General features: G+C 53.8%; 8 protein-coding genes across 8 annotated transcripts; 4 read left to right on the top strand and 4 right to left on the bottom strand.

The window, feature by feature from the left end:
• Positions 1-112: 112 nt before the first annotated feature.
• On the top strand, positions 113-1,809 carry BO70DRAFT_355724 (NAD(P)/FAD-dependent oxidoreductase; the record flags this gene model as incomplete). The annotated part of the gene is made up of 3 exons (XM_025541908.1): positions 113-778; positions 872-1,457; positions 1,562-1,809. The coding sequence occupies 3 exons, from the start codon at positions 113-115 to the stop codon at positions 1,807-1,809; spliced, it is 1,500 nt and encodes a 499-aa protein (XP_025395867.1).
• A 189-nt stretch (positions 1,810-1,998) lies between these two features.
• Positions 1,999-2,949, bottom strand: BO70DRAFT_432306 (EthD domain-containing protein; the record flags this gene model as incomplete). The annotated part of the gene is made up of 2 exons (XM_025548307.1): positions 2,401-2,949; positions 1,999-2,259 (listed from the first exon to the last, which is right to left on the bottom strand). The coding sequence occupies exons 1-2, from the start codon at positions 2,614-2,616 to the stop codon at positions 1,999-2,001; spliced, it is 477 nt and encodes a 158-aa protein (XP_025395866.1). The 5' UTR covers positions 2,617-2,949.
• A 481-nt stretch (positions 2,950-3,430) lies between these two features.
• On the top strand, positions 3,431-5,762 carry BO70DRAFT_432305 (uncharacterized protein; the record flags this gene model as incomplete). Its single annotated transcript, XM_025548306.1, has 8 exons — positions 3,431-3,641; positions 3,696-3,751; positions 3,821-4,194; positions 4,265-4,323; positions 4,390-4,663; positions 4,749-4,908; positions 4,987-5,086; positions 5,147-5,762. The coding sequence occupies 8 exons, from the start codon at positions 3,431-3,433 to the stop codon at positions 5,410-5,412; spliced, it is 1,500 nt and encodes a 499-aa protein (XP_025395865.1). The 3' UTR covers positions 5,413-5,762.
• Positions 5,763-5,815: 53 nt separating this feature from the next.
• On the bottom strand, positions 5,816-7,037 carry BO70DRAFT_143643 (uncharacterized protein). The gene is made up of 2 exons (XM_025538139.1): positions 6,343-7,037; positions 5,816-6,204 (listed from the first exon to the last, which is right to left on the bottom strand). Exons 1-2 carry the CDS (start codon positions 6,902-6,904, stop codon positions 5,963-5,965), a joined length of 804 nt encoding a protein of 267 aa, XP_025395864.1. The 5' UTR covers positions 6,905-7,037; the 3' UTR covers positions 5,816-5,962.
• Positions 7,038-8,002: 965 nt separating this feature from the next.
• cpa1 (carbamoyl-phosphate synthase (glutamine-hydrolyzing) CPA1) lies at positions 8,003-9,959 on the top strand. The gene is made up of 3 exons (XM_025544103.1): positions 8,003-8,158; positions 8,304-9,500; positions 9,555-9,959. The coding sequence occupies exons 2-3, from the start codon at positions 8,408-8,410 to the stop codon at positions 9,821-9,823; spliced, it is 1,362 nt and encodes a 453-aa protein (XP_025395863.1). The 5' UTR covers positions 8,003-8,158; positions 8,304-8,407; the 3' UTR covers positions 9,824-9,959.
• Positions 9,960-12,010: 2,051 nt separating this feature from the next.
• Positions 12,011-14,157, bottom strand: BO70DRAFT_365574 (tannase). The gene has a single exon (XM_025544102.1). The coding sequence runs from the start codon at positions 13,920-13,922 to the stop codon at positions 12,168-12,170; it is 1,755 nt and encodes a 584-aa protein (XP_025395862.1). The 5' UTR covers positions 13,923-14,157; the 3' UTR covers positions 12,011-12,167.
• A 1,206-nt stretch (positions 14,158-15,363) lies between these two features.
• On the bottom strand, positions 15,364-17,413 carry BO70DRAFT_322163 (putative GTP binding protein (Gtp1)). The gene is made up of 10 exons (XM_025540543.1): positions 17,237-17,413; positions 17,126-17,154; positions 17,050-17,064; positions 16,956-16,980; positions 16,561-16,879; positions 16,400-16,509; positions 16,199-16,344; positions 16,083-16,140; positions 15,864-16,028; positions 15,364-15,798 (listed from the first exon to the last, which is right to left on the bottom strand). The coding sequence occupies exons 1-10, from the start codon at positions 17,263-17,265 to the stop codon at positions 15,591-15,593; spliced, it is 1,104 nt and encodes a 367-aa protein (XP_025395861.1). The 5' UTR covers positions 17,266-17,413; the 3' UTR covers positions 15,364-15,590.
• A 148-nt stretch (positions 17,414-17,561) lies between these two features.
• Positions 17,562-19,011, top strand: cwc2 (active spliceosome conformation promoter CWC2). The gene has a single exon (XM_025544101.1). The coding sequence runs from the start codon at positions 17,582-17,584 to the stop codon at positions 18,842-18,844; it is 1,263 nt and encodes a 420-aa protein (XP_025395860.1). The 5' UTR covers positions 17,562-17,581; the 3' UTR covers positions 18,845-19,011.
• The last annotated feature ends 26 nt before the right edge of the window (positions 19,012-19,037 follow it).

Raw genomic sequence — 19,037 nt, 5'->3', positions numbered from 1 at the left:
GTATATAAATAAGTATGATATATTCCCTGTCCACTGAGCTCAACTGCCCACCCCTCAATAGCTGAATAGCACACCACTCCGCCCATACAGACATCCATACACCTCCCACATCATGACCAACGCCACCACTGCCACCACCACCACAACCAACCCCCCAATCCTCCCCGCCAACAACCCTCTCCTCCCCTTCTGGCGCACCGACCTCGACCCCCTCGACAATCTCCGCACCACCCCATCCCTCCCCCAACAAAGCGACATCGTGATCATCGGCGCCGGCTACGCGGGCGTCACCCTAGCATACCACCTCCTCAAACAGCAGGACGAATCCCAACCCCAACCCCATCACCCCACCATCACCCTCCTCGAAGCCCGACAGGTCTGCTCCGGCGCAACAGGTCGAAATGGTCTGATCTCCTCCCAAAATATTACTTTACCCCCCTCAACCTTGAACCTAGTCTGCGGAACTAACATTCCGGCGCTGAATCTAGGCGGCCACCTCCGACCCGACATCTACGGCAACATCCCCACCTACATCGAGCGCCACGGGCTCGAAGCGGGCGTCGAAGTCGCGGATTTCGAATGGGATCATATCCAAGCGCTGAGGGATCTCCTCCGGGAAGAAGAGATCGATTGCGAGTTTAACCTCACCCGCAACATGAATGTGTATTTTGATGAGCAGGCCGGCGAGAAGGCAAAGAGCACGCTGGATATGCTGGTTGCGCAGGGAGTGAAGCTTGCGAAGGAGTTGCATTTTACGACGGGGGAGAGGGCCGAGAGGGTGCGTTTATCTGCTTATTTCCTTCATGCTATTGTTCCTTTTTTTTTTCCCGGTTTGGTTTAGGAGGGAGGAGTGGTACTAACCCGTCTGCAGATCTCAGGCGTCAAAGGCACTAAGGCCTGTATCTCGTATACTTCGGGAACCCTATGGCCGTATAAATTCATCCTGGGCTTATTGTCGAAAATTGCGGACTCCCCGGCGTTGAACGTGCAGACCCAGACGCCCGTCACGTCTGTAACCACAGCGGAAGAGACGACAGAAACACATACGATCCACACGCCCCGAGGTACTATCCGCGCCGGAAAGGTCATCTACGCGACAAACGCATACACCGCGGGCCTGCTGCCCGAGTACTCGGCCAACATTGTGCCCTGTCGCGGCATATGTTGCCACATTGCACTTCCGGAGGGCAAGACGGCGCCGTTTCTGCCGTACTCGTACGCGCTGGGCACGAAGAAGGGGCTTTCCGGGGGAAGTTACTTGATTTCTCGATCCGATGGGAGTATTATTGTGGGTGGGGCGTCGCATACGTTTAAGAGTGCCCGTGAGGAGTGGTATAATGTGGTTGATGATACGACGCTGATTGAGACCGCCAAGGATTATTATAATGATTATATGCAGCGGACTTTCATCGGCTGGGAGGATAGTGGGGCGTATGTGAAGGAGATTTGGACTGGGAGTGAGTTTTCTCCCCCATCTTTGATTTCTTTTTTTTTTTTTTGGTTTTTGGGTTTGGTTTTCTGGAGAATGTTGTGCTGACGGTGGATTGATCGTTTGTGGTAGTCATGGGGTATTCGTATGATACGAGCCCTCATATCGGCGATGTCCCCAATCGGCCCGGGCAGTATGTCTGCGCGGGCTTCAATGGCCACGGTATGCCGGTCATTCTTCTGGCCGCGAGGGAACTGGCGGATATGGTTCGGACTGGAAAGAGCTTCGAGGATACCAAGATGCCTCGCTTGTTTAAGACTTCGGCGGAGAGGATCCAGAGGGCCCGGAGTGGTCCGGAGGGGGGCGATATTTTTGCATAGACGATTTTAGCATTGGAGTTGCTGCAGGCATCGATTGAAGGGGACCTAACATACAGCATCGCTACTATGCTTCTCCGAAATGAAAAGCGTGTGTGAAAAACAGTATATCCAGAACGAACAAACGAACGAGCTATCTCTCTCTCTCTCATCACCATCCTTCACAACGGACTCCCCCTTTGCCTCCCCCCCTCAATAACCACACCATCCTTCCCCCCAGCCCCCCACCTTGTCCCCCACCACCAAATTCTCATAGCCCACCATATACGTCAACGGCAGCTTGACAAACCCCAACGAATCGTCGGCCAACACGCCCCGAAACTCGTCGCTCTCGGTAAACGCCACCCAGTCGTCCCACTTGCGCACCCACATCTCCGCGCACCCGTCGTAGTCGAGGACGTTTGCGCCGGGGAGGGTCTGCACGAGGGATCTCATGGAGGGGGTTTGGTGGTGCTGTCTATCGGGTTAGCTGGGTGCTACTTGAATGGTATATGTAGGGTAGGGTAGGTTGGGAGAAGAAGAGAAAAAGACGCAATATGGTATATAGATATAGATATAGATATAGATATAAGAAGGGGTTGGTGGTCATGGTACCTGCGTGTATCGAATAATATGAGACTGGAAAGCCCGAGTGGCGACTGTCAGATCCGCGTGGACGGTTTGCCAGTGGTGGTAGAATTGGTCGTGGGAGATGTCATCGCGCTTGTTGAAGAATATGGAGATTTTGATGGCGTGCTGGAAGTTGGCAGGACTGGAAGGGTGGAGGGCTGGGAAGGTGAATTGGTGGTTGGTTGGGTCTGGGATGGGCATGTTGGACGGTGAGGAAGAAGAAGAAGAAGATGATGATGATGATGGTTGTCTGTCTGGGAGATGAGATTCTTATGGGAACCTGGTTACTGGATTGGGACTTGAGGTTTTTGTCGACTTGTCATGTCTGTTAGCGTGGTCAGCGTGCGGGGGGGATGATGGAGAGTGGAGTTGACGGCGTAGTGCCAGTGCTAGCGCTGGTATGAATCTTGGCCCCTATACATGCAATGCATAGGTTAAGCCAGTCGATGTGCACATATAGATCTCTTAACAATCGGTCACTCATCAACATCTAACTCTCCAGAAAGCACCAGGGTGTGATAAAGTACGGCCATCGTGGTCGGTCTTGAGAGACTCGGTGAGTGGAAGAAGACGGGCCAAGTCTGGGGAGAAGATATTTTTCATTCACGGGTCAGCGTGGCAGGCGCCAGCATGTCCGGGCGACGAGGGTGCCCCAGGCATAACTATGACTTGTCCATCCCTCATTCGCATCGTCATTGACTCGGCATCATCCTTCTGGGACCAGGCGCTGTGAAACACCAGAACAGGCAGAAATTCGGCCCATACTCTGCGAGACGCGAGAGCCTTCGACAGCATCAATTCTGGATACACTCTCCTCAGCTCAGGGTCAACTCTTCTAAAAGCATGCCAGATATCTTTGATTCTCTGCTTCTCTGGCAGTGGAAGCACGCTCATCAGATCCTCAATCTTATCCACTTGGAGATACCCTTATAATAAAAACCCCCGTTTCTCGTCCGCTGATTGACATTGGCCCTTGTCCATTTGCTTTTTGTATGCCCAGCCGAATTGCATCAGTATGACCTCCACAAGCACAGCTCCGGTGGATTACTGGCAGTATGAGGCTGGGGGGCTTGCGTTGACCGTTTCAATGATGGTCATTGCTTCATTATCAGTCGTCCTTCGCTTTATTGCCGTCGCAAAGAAAAAGCGCAGCTACGGTGCGGATGATGGCATGATCGTTGCCTCCTTGTTGAGTTTCTATGGGTTTAGTATCGTGCAAATCTGGGGTGAGATCCATTGGCCCAGGTTGGCTTGTTCCAGTCATCTCTAATCCGACATAGCGATGAGGCAGGGGGGATTCCGGCTCCCTCTCAAATCATTGCCCCAATCCATGGCCGTTTCTTCATTGAAGGCCGGGGGACCCAATTCCCACATGCAAAGAGGCGATGACTGACATTAGAACCAGGCGTATTATATCGTCATCATCTTCTCGGTGCCCGCAATCTCATTCGCAAAGCTCAGCATCCTCTGTCTCTACTACAGGATCTTCGTCTCCGCCCAATTCCGGGTTTGGGTGATCATTGTAGGGCTCTCCGTTGTGATGTGGATGGTCGGGTCTTTGGTGGCTACCATATTACACTGCATCCCGCCAGATGCCATGTGGAATCTATCCAAAAAAGCCCATTGCACCGACTTCATCCTGCCCTTCGAGATCATCGAACCCATCAACTGCTTGCAAGATATTGTGATCGCGCTGATGCCAATTGGGATGATCAAGGGATTGCACCTGGATTTGAAGCAGAGGGTCTCCCTGTGTTTTATCTTCGTTCTTGGAGGCTTGTGAGCAGGCCGTTCATCGGCCGTCCAAACAACCGCCACCCCGCGCTTTTTGCTAACATGCAAATCCCAGAGTCGCTGTTATCAGCCTAATCCGGATCGTGCTGATCGCCAGCCCAAACTCCCCGCCTGGTATGTGAGACCCTGTAGATATTGCCGGTGGACGCGGCAGCCTGCTAACTGCACCACTGAAACAAGAGCGAATCTACGCCACCAACGACTGGCTGACAGCCCAGCTCTGTGTAGCCATTGTATGCGCCAATCTGCTGACGTACCGGCCGCTCCTTCCGCAACACCTTGTCCCGCGCCGTGTCCCGACATGGTTCTCCCGTCTGACTAGCAAGAGAAGGTCAAGCAGTCGGAGGTCGACGGATTTTGAACTTGCTGGCGGCCCATGCACGCCGCCCAGGCGGAACACCAGTCTTCACAGCATGAGAAGTGATGACACGACTAACCCGCTGTGTGCCGCCCGGTAAGCCATCGGTTGCACATGGACTGACGTGTCCCGGGGCATTTCTCGCGATGTTACTTTGGAGCGACGGTTACAACCCGCTCAGTAGATGTATTGACGACTCCTTTGACTCGGGACTGCGCATTTCTCACGTACTATATGTTGTCGACGTCGCACGGCTTAGAACTATAATCCGAAGAGCAGTAGCGAGGTTAATACTCGGAAATATCTCTGATATCTCATCCAAGCTTCTCAGCCTTGACCAGGTGAGAGTTGTTGACAACATACTACGTCCCACAAGCCCCCCTTTTCTGATACAGTAGGTGTGACCACTTACCATTTAGGCCTCCATTGGACATGGGGTTGGTGGCACCGGGCTGAGATTGCAGTCAGCCCTGGGGAGGGCAAACTCTGGGGAAGATGTCGCCGTAGGAACTGATGCCTGTTCGCTGAGGCACGCCAGGCGTCATCGATTCTTGCCTTCACTCACAACCCCGGCTTCAGCCAACCCTCCTGATGCCGACGCCAATGTCTACCCGAGCCAGTATTCCTGCCCCCTCATCATTGCTCCCCGTCGGGACCCCAATCAATCGGGGATGCCTACCTGTGTACGTCCGTCCTCCACCTCAACTCCTCCAATAATTCTCCAAGGAAACGAAGTTCCCAACCCCAGCACAGCTCTCTACATCGCCCTCCGACAACTCGTCTACACCTGCTATCACATGTGCGAATGCAGTCTCGACATTGCCAATGACTTGATGGGTCTCTGATACAAGGTGCTCGATTCCAAGTACGAGGGGAAGGCTGTTGATAGAATGCTTTGGCGGTATGATGTGCGCTTATTACCTGGGCGATGCAGATACACTACTACATTTCCAGGGCTCTGTTCATGCGGCTGGTTACCAGGTGTCTGAAGTGGATGACGTCCGTGGTGGTTTTGACTGTTGCTTGGTGGTGGTATCAGTGAACTGGGAGCGGTTAGAAATTTTATGGCGGGAGCAAGGTTGGATGTGTCTCTTTGGTGCATTGCCCTCTGGTTTATCTATCTCTTCCTTGTGTCTGCTGTCTTTAATATTCGTATCGCCATCAATAGCTGAAGGCAACATGACTTCTGGTTGGCCAATATAAAAGAATCTTATGAGGTGTTCTGATCACGACTACCTGGTCACTCAGAATCGGTAAGACATTAGATAGCTCTCCATGTACCGATGAAACCACCCTTCTCTTTATTGCAGTCGCATCTCAATCCTCAAGAGCCCAAAAGGGTACCACAAACTCCCATGTTCCTTATAGCAGCGATCCTGCACCGATTCTACCCAGCTAATTCTCATACTTGCTCCCATTGGGATACCCCAGAAGCCCCTCCAGCTCCCTCAGATCCGGCATTCCCGCCGGCCCAGGCATATACCGCCAGTTCTCCCGGAGCGTGGTCCCGTTCCACCAGATTTCGTTCTTATGAAGAGCGTCCATGATCTTGGGGGCATCTATATACGTCCGGATCTCGACCATCTGGTCGCGATACCACCTCGTGACCCATACATTGACGATATCGAACGGATCCCCTGCGCACAATCAGCCACATCGACGTAATATCCCAGTAATAACCCGCATGCAATAATTTACGAAAAGAAAAAAAAAGGGGGGGGAAGGGGAGCTGAATGAGACCAAAAAAAAAAAAAAAAAAAGACCAAACAACCCACCCGAATTCATCACCCCCTTGAACTGCACCTCCTGCACCGACCACCGACTGTCACAGCCCCCATGGATAGCCTGCGGATGGATCTCGAACTTCTCCGCATGCTCCATGAACAGCACGCTGACGCGCCGTAGCGCGTTCACGTAGAAATGCAACAGGTCGGTGTAGTGGCCCGCGATCGGGTGATGGCCCACCACGGTGAAGCTGACGTTCTTGTGGATGAGCGTGAAGAGCTTCGACATGTCTTTCTCCAGGTTCTTGAATGAGTCCCAGATGTGCATCTGCGTGACATATTGGCAGTCTGTCGAGGGGTTCTCGAATCGGAAGCCTTCGCGGTCCGGGTCCGGGGCCGGGAGGATCAGCCCGTCGCCGGTGCAGTGGTTGTTCGGGTCGTTGGGGTCGATGAGCCCCGTGCCGTCGCAGTCTGGGTCGTCGAAGGGGCTGGGAGGGGAGGTGAGGATTGATTGGGCGGGGGAATCATGGTTGGGGCTGGGGGAGAGGGTGAGGGTGAGGGAGAGGACGGCGGTGGTGAGTGTTAGGGCTGGGAGGAGGTGTTGGAGGAGCATCGATAATGGGGTTGGCGATGTTTATGGCCTGGTCAGGTTGGATATCCAATTCCTCAGCCAGGAGAGTAGTATTGGACTGGTATGCGGATCTCACTGCTCCTGCATATTTATTGTCTGGTGAAGTCTCCGAGCCTGCGCTGGAAATTTGCCGGGATTATTGTGTCTCCGTTTAGCATCGCAGCAAAAAAGACCCGACACTCCTACGATCTCAGGGCCTTCCTTGTGAGCAATATGCTGGGGGAGTTGTTACTCTGCGTCTGCTGGCGTTTAGGGGAGCAATTGGCTGTCGCAAGGGGGTGATGGATGTTGAAGAGGTATACTGTTTCCAGTTCGATGTTTGTTCGGCAAAACCCGCGCAGTGCGTCTGTTCCTCATATTCTGGGTTGTAGATAGATCAATAGATAGACAGATCATTGTCTTTCCCATGACGTTGAGCAGGATGCAATTACGTATGACGCGCCCATCGTCGGTGCTCATTATCGTGGATTCTGGGGATAACTAGGCTATTTATATTAGTCACAGGCATCCCAAGTTGAGTGGACGCACCGACCACTTAGGTAATGTTTACTCCGTCCTGGGAATGGAGTGGAGGACACCGGGATGATCTGCCCCGGTATCCCCCTGGGTTATCAAGTGGGGGGTTCCATGGATTGTGAGTCAAGGACAGCCATATTGCTGGGCTGGAGGGGAACGCGTTCCTGGACGTGTTCTAGCGAGTAAGTACTGAAGATAATGTGCGGTGTGCAGACTGCAGCTGAGATCTGGACTTCTGGAAGGCTGGAAGGCTGGACCCGTAGATAGAGAATTGTGAGCGATCCAAAAGTAAGACCAGGGAACCCTGCCGATTGACTGATCGAGGCAGTTGGCCAGATAGCGTCCGAGTCCGGCGGAGTGTATCGGTGGCGGGCGTGAGTCACCGCAATGAATAACCGCCCAAACCGGCAGTCCGATAGCGGGCGTGCAATGGCCGCCCTCCCATTGGCCGGGAGGCCTAGTCGGTGAGCCCGTGGCACGTGCCCTCCGACCGGCCCGGCGAGCGCACTTTTTCTCGCTCCCCTTCTTTTTAATCCCGCCTTTCCCCTTCTTCCCTCCGTGTCCCTTCCTCCCATCCATCCACTCCAGCCCCAGCTTCATTAATGTCTATCTAAACAAACATCCATTACCCCCCCCTAACCCTTTTTCAATTCAATTCTAGTGACTGGTAACAGCACAGTCGCGCTTATGCGTTTGGCACCTTCTGTCTTCACTTCTCAGGTACGTTCTCACATGGCTGAGCCCCCTCCTTCCCCTCCCCTCCCCGCCACTCTCGTCACCCCCGGGGCCTATCTGGGGGCCAGACGCTGGCCACCAGCATCCCCTGCATGAGCAATTGAATCAATACTGATGGATTCGTCTACAGGATTACATCTCGGACCACCTCTGGAAAGCTTCCGGAAACTTCTGAACATACACTACAACAACCGCTTCTTCTCCCGTATCTAAACATCAAAAACATCAACTACAATGTTTGCCCGACTCTTCAAGGCAATGCCCGCCCGGGCCTCCGCCTTCCCTTCCGTGAACGCTTCTGTCCAGTCCCGTTTCATGGCCACGGTTCGCCAGCAGCGTCCCGCCACTGAACGGGCCACCTTTACGATCCGAGACGGTCCTATCTTCCACGGCAAGTCCTTCGGAGCCCGCTCCACCATCTCGGGTGAAGCCGTCTTCACCACCTCCCTTGTGGGATACCCCGAGTCCTTGACCGACCCGTCCTACCGTGGTCAGATCCTGGTCTTCACCCAGCCTCTGATCGGTAACTACGGTGTGCCGTCCGCTGAGAGGGACCAGCACGGTCTGCTCAAGTACTTCGAGTCCCCCAACCTCCAGGCCGCCGGTGTCGTCGTCGCCGACGTGGCTGAGCAGTACAGCCACTGGACTGCTGTCCAGAGTCTCGGCGAGTGGTGTGCCCGCGAGGGTGTCCCCGCCATCTCCGGTGTCGATACCCGTGCGATCGTCACCTACCTCCGTGAGCAGGGTTCTTCCCTCGCTCGTATCACCGTCGGTGAGGAGTACGATGCCGACCAGGACGAGGCCTTCGTCGATCCTGAACAGATCCACTTGGTCCGCCAGGTCAGCACCAAGGCGCCTTTCCACGTCAGTGCGCCCAACCCCCAGTGTCACGTTGCCGTGCTCGACTGCGGTGTGAAGGAGAACATCCTGCGTAGCCTGGTCAGCCGCGGAGCCAGCATCACTGTGTTCCCCTTCGACTACCCCATCCACAAGGTCGCCCACCACTTCGATGGTGTTTTCATCTCCAACGGCCCTGGTGACCCGACTCACTGCCAGGACACCGTGTACCACCTCCGTCGCCTGATGGAGACCTCCCAGGTGCCCATCTTCGGTATCTGCCTGGGTCACCAGCTCCTGGCCCTGGCCAACGGTGCTCGCACCGTCAAGCTCAAGTATGGTAACCGCGCGCACAACATCCCCGCGCTGGACACCACTACTGGACGCTGCCACATCACCAGCCAGAACCACGGATATGCCGTTGATGCTTCGACCCTGCCTTCCGACTGGAAGCCCTACTTCGTCAACCTGAACGATTCTAGCAACGAGGGTGAGTTTTGTTGCCAAGCTAGTAATCTGAACAGCTGCTAATTCTGAATAATAGGCATGATCCACAAGACTCGCCCCATCTTCAGCACCCAGTTCCACCCCGAGGCTAAGGGCGGTCCCCTCGACTCGTCCTACCTCTTCGACATCTACCTTGACAGCGTGCGCAAGTACAAGGATAGCCAGCGGGCGTTCTACCCCAACCGGGAGAGCGCGCCCAGCCCTCTCTTGGTCGACCTGTTGGCCAAGGAGCGCGTTGGTGTCCAGCCCACCATCGGCATGCAGAACGTGGCCGCCGCGGCTGCTGCCGCCGCCGCTGCCGCTTAAAGGCATGTCACTTGGAACTGGAGTCTTGGTTTGGGCTTGGCTGGATTCCCTCGGTTTGTATATGAATTGGTTTGGTTTATGTTAATAGTTTGGGTACATTTTGCATCGGGAATATATTTATGACTTCTTCAACAAACACTTTCTCCATGTACTTTGTATTTCGTAGCAATTGGCAGTCCCTTTTGGATTAGTTCATCTATATCCATCCAACACCGCAGCACATCCTATTGCCCCCAAACACATGGTCATCTCATCGGATCGCAGTCTGTCTCCATCTCCGATCCCCTCAACTTTCCCCGTTGACCCATTACTCTCATCCCACCCCCGGCCCATCCCAGCTACTCCCTCCCTCCCCCCCCAAGCCAGGTGGCAGGTAGCAGTGCCCCCATCAGGTATAAATGAGCAATCAGTACCCCATGCTCACATACCATTCCCACTGTACGCTGTAGACTGGCTTGACCTGATCTGACCTGATCTGATAACCAGAGCCTGGTATATATATATATATATATATACTATATATAGAACAATCTCAGTCGGAGTCTAGGGAAAAGAACCACCAGGGCAGGAACAGGTAGAAAGAAATAGGGAAACAACAAAGAATGTAGAGAATTCCATCATCAGAGTTACAATGGCATGGTCATGGTCATGGGCTGAGTGCAGCCGACGAGCCTGGTCTTCTTTTTCTTTACTACGAATTTCGGCAATTAAATAATCTCCCTGGTTGGAGGATCTATCTATATACCTACTAGTGGTGGTACTGTGGTAGTATTACATGTACTTACTTGGAAAAGGTTAAGAGGGGAGCCTAAAGTACCTACTTCCATACATATATATACTACATAAGTACTACATACATAGATACAACTGCCACAGGACTAAAACCATCACAGCTAGTACTATTCATGTACAACACAACACAACGCAACTCTTAGATAACTTTTAGATAACTTTTAGATAACTCTTAGATAACATCCATTCATTGTTAAACTCATAGACCCAGTTGGTATCAATTGGAAGAAAAAGTCAATAAGTAAGTCCCCTATACTATACCGTCCGAAAACCTTTCATTTTTCAGGTTTACATCTATACTAGAAAGTAAAAAAATATAGTCTTTGTTCAAGTTAAGAATGTACTATACAAAGCACCTACACTCACATCACCACACTTCTCAGTATATTTAAATGAGTACGATGATTTCGACAGTGGAAACTCACCCTCTAATAATAAAGTCAAGTCAAGTCAAGTAAAGTATCTAGGTCAAGGTGGGTAGATAGAAGATTATGGAAAAACTGAAACGAAAGCAGGTTAGATCATAGAATTTATACTAGACACTGGTGAATAAACATAAGACGAAAAAAAAAAAAAAAAAAAAAAAAAAGAATGTGGATAATTACTCAACCGGCGATAATAGGTTTTGGGGGAAGAAGAGAAAATACACCCATTACCAAGCAATCGGGCACGTTAGGTAGTTAGGGCTGATTTAATTAATATTCATTAATCAATATAACCCGAAGCCTAAGCCTAAGTCTGAGCCTAAGCCTGTATCGGTATTTCCGGTTTCGGGTTAAGGTGTGCTATGGCGATCCTCATATTAACCAATTTATTATTATCATTGTTATTATTACTTAGTTACTATTACTTACCATTATTAAGGTAGGACGTGCCGCGGCGTCTGCGACGTAATTGTGCAAGGCTGCATTAGCTCAGGGCTAGGCTGATATGTATCATACCATGGCTATCTACCGAGTATCTACTATAGATACTGGCTACTTTGCTCGTTAGTGATCTTTTCATATAGCAGGCGGAAGACGCCCGCCTATCTATCTATCTATCTATCTATCAATCTATCAATCTATTAGACATCAATTTCCCGCTTCAGATTTCGAAGAGAGAGAGAGAGGATAAAAAATAAGGATAAGAATAAAAACAAGGCTAGTAGCCTTGCGGAGAGTGGTGGGATATATTATACTATACTATACCATACTATACTATCCCTAGGATGATTTTGGTGTGCAGTTAATTTATTCACAGGGTAGTGGCGCCAGCTAGCCGATTTTAGCCGAGTGTGGTTTGTCTAGATAGATAGTTATCTATTTACCTACTGGCGAAGTGGAAAAAAAGAAGGAAGCAATTTACAAAGAGAAAACAGGATCGAATTCAAGAAAGAAACGAGTTGGTTGGTTGATATTCACATCCGATACGATACTATAAACATTGTATGACTAAAGACACATATACATATGTACAAACAGAATAGCGCGCCAAGGAGAGTTGAGGAACCCATCCTGCACGACGCAATGTATCCACTCACAGCGGGAAGCCCAATTATGGACAGCTCCGCTTAGTACAGAGGGAGGTTGTAGGCGTCGAAGTCGTAGACCCAGGTCTGGTAGGACTCCTCATCGAAGACGCAGGTCAACTCGGTGCCGTTGTTGACGAAGAGGGGGCGGTGAGGCCAGGGGCAGAGCTTCTGCTGCTGGCCGATGTTGGAGCCCTCCTGGACGGTGGCGTTGAGGAGATCGGGCTTGTCGCCGTTCTCGACCCAGTCGATCAGGGTGAGCAGGGTGGTCTGGGGCCAGCCGCCGTTGGGCTGGTCGCTGCTGTAGGTGCAGTGGGCAGCGCCGGGGACGAGGTAGAGACGGTTCCAGTCGTTCAGGGCCTCGGACGACTCGTTGAATGAGAGAGAGGGGTACATCTGCTGGCGGACGGCTTCGTGGTAGTGCACCGAGGAGCCCGTGGGGATACTGGGATCGGATTCACCGTGGACATGGAGAACCTTGCCGCCGGCGCTGTAGAAGGGGGTCAGGTCGGGCCAGGTCGTCTGCAGGACGTCTTCGTAGCGTTGCCAGCCCAGCTCCATCCAGTCCTTCATCACATCGTAGGTGACGTTGTCCAAGGTGGAGAGGTTGTCGAGGTCGACCAGTTCAAGCCACTTGGTCACCCATTCTCCGCCAAGAGAGGTGATGTCGAGCTCCCAGGAGTCGGTCTCGGAGTTGTATTGGGTCGCGGCGTCGTCAAAGGTGGCGGAGGGCTGGTACCAGATGTAGGCGCGCTTGCCGTCCAGGGTGTGCAGGCCGTCGAGGATGGCGGCGGCAACGGCGGCACCGGCCTTGCTGACGGTGCCGTTCTGGGCCGGGGTGGTGTTGCTGGTGGACAGACGCTTCTTCAGGACGGTGGTGGTGGTCTCCGCGGCGCAGTAGTAGGGCTCGCCGATGGTGGAGTTGACGTCGAAGTGCAGCTTGCAGAGATCGGTACGGGAGACAACGCCGTCCTTCTTGCCGTCAAGCTCGTCACAGGCGGCAATGGTCAGGTTGTTGATCTTCTCGAGCTCGCAGGGAGGAGGGAAGTAGCCCATAGTCTGCTCGACCAGACCAGGGAACAGGTGATTGGGCTGCTGCTGGCCGTAGCGGATGGCAGGGGCGCCGATCACAGCACCATCCCACTCCTCGCCGTAGCGCTGGACCTGGGACCAGCCTTCACGGCCGCCTTCGGAGCAACCCTGGTAGTAGGCGTAGAGCTTGTCGCCAGAGCTGGTGAGGTTGAAGAAGCTCTTGGTGAAGGCCTTGCCGATAACGCTCAGCTCATGGTGGGCCTGGTATCCGAACATGTACAGGGCCTCACGGTCCGCGGTGCCGTTGGCCAGCAGGTAGACGTCGTCGAATTCGACGGAGAAACCGCCGAAACCACCATCGGTCTGGCCAGAGGCAGCACCGTACATGACACCACCGGGCAAGTCGGCACTGTTGCCGTTGATGGCGTAGCCGAAACCACCGGTGGACAACCAGCGGTTCTGGAAGTCGGACGGGGCGGGGAGCCAGAACTCCAGCAGGACGGTGTCATCCAGGCCATCGTGGGTGTAGGACAGGGTGACATTGCAGAAGTCGAAGGTGGCGGCGGTCCAGAAGGCCGTCTCGGAAGAGGTGTAGTTGTAGACAGCATTGGCCGTGACGGAGGACTGGTCGACAGTCACGCCCAGCAGAGGGCTGATGGGGGCCGCCGCGCTGGCATACGTCGAGGTACACACGTCGGCCAGGCTGGCGGCCTGAGCGAGAGACACAGTGGCCGTGGCGGCCAGGAGACTCATCTTGGAGCGCATGATGAACGAGAGGGATCAGGGATCCAAATGAGAGACTGTGGATATGAGAGGGAATGGTCTGGCTGCTGAGTAGAGAAGGAATCCGGGTGAATTCAGGGCTGCTTTTATACTCTTCCTCGCGCAGCGCTCTAGTTCATGTCGCCATCCGTCCTATCTCACTATCACCGCCATCGTCGTCATCCCACTGCACCTCTGCAACTCTTGGCCGGCCTCCTCTGCGACAATAGATTAAGGAGAACTGAATTGGATATCCACGGGCCGGAGACTGCGGGCCGTGAAGAAGACGGGAAGAAAAGAGGCGATTGGGTGAGTGACAATGGAGGTACGCGTTCAACGGACGCGGGATCAAGGTGCTCGCTGGGAAGTGCAGATCACATCATTCTGGAGTATAGTCCTGAAAGTTAGCAGCGGTTAGTTGGGGTTAGTCGAGAGGTTCGAGCTCAAGAGACCCCCTCAGGCCGAACCGAGTGATTTGGAGTAGAGGCCCATCAGGATAAAGTTATTCAGGATTAGGTGATTCGGAAAGTAAAGCGGATGGGACAGCAGGGTGGATCGATCAATGCGCATCTCCCCATCGTCCAGTCTAGCCTATTTAGCAGCGACTATATATCTATCACACACACAATGATATGTCGCTCAAGTGGGGGAGGACGTGCCGCTCCGACTAAGCCACCAGATGTGCTATATCAAAATATCAATCAGCCCAGATAGACAAACGGTGGTGGTGGTGATGGTGGTGGCTCTGACTCCCCGAATCCTGCAAATTTGCCAGAAATCGTCGGCAAATTGCGGAAAATAAGTCCATCCTGCGTAGCGAGGAGGAAGGAGTACTATACCAGGAAAGGCTGCAAGCTGCCAGGTACGACCTGCTGACCTGCATGATTCCGCAGTGCCTAGTAACAGACACAACGCAATCATTCCCCGACCACCCCACTGCCAAGTCAGTCACCTCCGTAAGTGGCTGACAGGCTCTCGCTCGCAGTCCTTGGCGGATTGGCAGGTCATCCAGATGGCAGGAGGGTGACGCGTTGGGGGTCGGAAATGCGTGGGGCAGTAAGACCTAGAGGGCCTAGGGCAGTTGGTGACCCTGTTATTCAATATCTTCAGGCCTGACCCTGGGGGGGGTGGGGGGGGATGGCCTATGAGAGCGATGAAAGAGGGAAGAACTGGGGACTGGGGGAGGGGAGGGAAGGAAGGAGGAAAGCATAAGGATGAGGTTTTTGCCGGCCAGGGCCGTTATTGCCGAGCCAAATAGGCAGGAGCTAGTTTGCTCGGGGCCTCGGGCGAATCTCCCTGGCCGCCTGCCCCGGACGGGTTTAGGCCTTGGCTAAGCTTTTTGGATGGTTCTTGACGCGTCATGCCTTCTTTCTGCACGGAGAATCCCGCCCCGTCCCTGCGTGGATTCTGGTATTACGCCGTCGGAGATTTATTTCGAGGGATTGATTACTCCTCCTCCTCCTCCTCCTCCTGGGAAATAATATCCTAATGGGCATACGGTGAATGGAGGAGAACCACACCACATCCTCTCGCTTCGTCTCCGCCAGTCAGACCAGGTGGCCGCATCCCGTGGGACAGCAGAGGCAGCAGGATATTCGGAACAGGAACAGGAACAGGAACAGGAACAGTAGGAGTTGGTTGGGCTATGAAACACGCGTCCGTCCATCTAGTTTATTTCGCAACAATCGAGACCACATCCTCGTCGGCCACAATATGTCCCAAGCCCACCCGCTGCGGAACGTGTCTCGCACTCGCCCCCCACACCATCGCGTACTTGAAGGTGTCCTTCAACGTCCGATGCACGTTGTCGCACACGTCCTCGATGCTCGAGTTGCTCCGACAGATCAGAGCCTCGGAGAAGTCTGGCTCTTCTCCCTTCCTGCACTACAGTTAGCACGCTCGCAGACCGGGTGATTTCTATTCCAGCCTCGGGGGGAAACTGACCGCTTGGTATACACCCGGATCAGCCGAAGTTCCTTCCAGATGCGCTCCACGACGTCCTCGACTCCCAGGTCCAGCTCGCAACTCATGACCGCGGTGTACGGCTCGCGAGCTAGTTGGTCGAGGAAGTCGAGACTGACGCCATCGATCTTGTTGTAGACGTACAGACTGGGATGTGGTCAGTGGTGGCTCAGACAAAGAATGTCGGGAGAGGGCGCTGACCATCTGATGTATTTCCGGTGGTCTTTCATGACCACGTCGATGAAGTCGTCGATCGTGGCTTGGTGTCTGTCAGTCGAACTCTTCATCGATAAGACGATCAGAAAGGATAGGCGTACCGTATTCGTCCCGAACCAGGACTTCACAGTTGAGCATCTTGTAATCACGGAGGACATTATAGATCATCTTCTCGTCGAGATACTTGGGCGGCGTTTGGAAAGTAATTTTCATACCACCAGCCTTCTTCTGCTTGAGGTAGATGTTGCTGCAACCCCGAGTTAGTTCGACGAGCATAAATCCGTCAAGCCAAGGAAGCTTACGGGGGGTCCCGATTCAGCCGGATGCCAACAGCATCCAATTCCGCCTCGAGAAGGGCTCGCTGCTCGGCTCGTTTCGTGGCATCCAGAATCATCAGAACGAGGTCACTTGTCTAGACGAGAGATCAACACCGAATCGAAAAACTTGGGATGGTGGAACAAACCTTCGCCGCAGAAATAACCTGTCGCCCTCGTCCCTTTCCTTCCGCGGCACCCTCAATGATACCCGGAAGATCAAGAATCTGGATCTCCGCACCCCCATACTCGAGCACACCCGGGATGGCCGTGAGAGTGGTGAAAGCGTAGGCGGCCGTCTCACTCTTCGTCTTGGTGATCTTGCTCAGGAAGGTCGATTTACCGACGGACGGGAAACCGACCAGAGCAACACGCGCATCACCGGCCTTGCTGACATCGAAACCCACACCTCCGCCACCAGAGGCGCCCGTGGGCTCAAGGAGCTGAGCTCGTAGTCGGGCGAGTTTTCTGCGGGGGTTAGTACTTGGACGCTCTTCTATATGGCGGGGTAGATAGAGGGGAGGTGAGGTCGAAGATTACTTACCCTTTCAGCAGACCAAGATGATACTCTGGAGAGAGTAAGATGCATCAGAAAGAATGATACTACAACACAATTAAAAAGAGGCAGCAGCTCGTACCTGTGGCCTTGTTCTCTGCGCACGGTTAGCATGGCGGGGTTATCAAAGACTTTATATGTGATGGAGGAATACATACTCTGCGTCCTGCGCATCTCATCCTCAATCCTATCACACGGAAAAATGCACGTAAGCCAGATGTTCTCGTCTTACAAAACAGATCAAGCCCAAGCCCAAGACCAAGACCTACTCTTTGATCTTCTCCGTGATGTTCACCATCTTGACGGTTAGGAGCCCCGCGGACTCGACCTCACAGACACAGGGAGCAACACAACCAAGCAACGGGTTCTAGACCTCCCCGCCGATTCAGAAATCTCCAGGCTTGAGCTCGAGACAAAAAGCACCGCCGAAACCGAGGTGATCGCCGGGCAGACGCAAGATCCGGTGCTGGGGGAGAATCGCCTCAAACTCGTTCGCGACGCCAAGCACCGCCCGCTTACCTAATCTCCGAGCCTGTCGCCGCCGACTTCGACTTCACCTTCACTTCCGCTTCAACGTTCTCACATCCCCATCTCTTCTCCCCTTCAAACCAGCCATGGCAGACACAACAGCTGTCAGCCCTCCCGCGGAGGCGTCCATCCCCACACAACCCTCCCCCACAATGCCAGAACAACAATCCCCTCCTCCCGACGACAACGACGCCTCCGCCTCCCCCCCAGCCGAACCCACCGAAACCGCCCTCACCACCACCACCGCCGACACCGACGGCGCCAACCCAGAAAAGAAAACCAAAAAGATCATCCGGCGCAAGCGCCGCCCAGCGCGACCCCAAGTCGACCCCGCAACGATCAAATCCGAACCGCCCCCCCAGACCGGCTCTATCTTCAACATCTGGTTCAACAAATGGGCCGGCGGCGACCGCGAGAACCAATACCTCAGCAAACAAGCGGCGGTATCACGCTGCAACATCGCCAAAGACACGGGCTACACGCGCGCCGACAAGGTCCCCGGATCCTACTTCTGCCTGTTCTTCGCGCGGGGGGTGTGTCCGCGCGGCTACGAGTGCGAGTACCTGCACCGGCTGCCCACACTGCACGACCTGTTTAATCCGAACGTGGACTGCTTCGGGCGGGACAAGTTCAGTGATTACCGCGATGATATGGGTGGTGTGGGCTCGTTTATGCGGCAGAATCGCACCCTCTATGTGGGGAGGATTCATGTTACGGATGATATCGAGGAGGTGGTGGCGAGGCATTTTGCCGAGTGGGGACAGGTGGATCGTACAAGGGTTTTGACGTCGAGGGGTGTTGCGTTCGTGACGTATAGTAATGAGGCGAATGCGCAGTTTGCGAAGGAGGCCATGGCGCATCAGAGTTTGGATCATCAGGAGATCCTCAATGTGAGGTGGGCAACCGTCGATCCGAATCCGTTGGCGCAGAAGCGCGAGGCGAGACGGTTGGAGGAGCAGGCCGCTGAGGCGGTGCGGAGGGCCTTGCCGGCGGAGTTTGTGGCCGAGCTGGAGGGCAGGGATCCCGAGGCGAGGAAGAGGAAGAAGATCGAGGGGACTTATGGACTGCAGGGCTATGAGCCGCCGGATGAGGTGTGGTTTTCCCGCACCAAGGAGTTGGAGGGTGCTGGTGGTGCGGCGGCGCAGCTTGAGGCTCCGGAGCAGCCGTTGATGATTGAGCCTGCGTCTGAGTCTGCTGTGGCTTCGCAGCAGTGGGGTGGCGGGGGGATCTTCTCGAGCTCTGCTGTCGCGGCGTTGCAGGGTCTGGCTGGGGGCAATGTCACCACGCAGCAGGCGCCGAAGGCTGCTGGGCCGCTGGTGGGTTATGGGAGTGATGATGATAGCGAGTGATTTGCATTTGTGCGTGTACAATAGCAGAGATACCTGAAAATGTTTCTTTAGATTTGGTCGGTTCGGTTTCATTATGTGATTGGTTTTTCTATTCATGGCTAATATTCACGCTCTGCATGGCATAGTTGTGGGTATACTTCGTTACATAAAAAAAAAAAAAAAAAGAGGAGATTTGTGACACCGCAAATACAAC

This window comes from Aspergillus heteromorphus (assembly GCF_003184545.1).
Source record: "Aspergillus heteromorphus CBS 117.55 chromosome Unknown BO70scaffold_31, whole genome shotgun sequence".
Classification (NCBI taxonomy): Eukaryota; Fungi; Ascomycota; class Eurotiomycetes; order Eurotiales; family Aspergillaceae; genus Aspergillus; species Aspergillus heteromorphus.
This window is presented reverse-complemented; position numbering and strand designations above follow the sequence as displayed.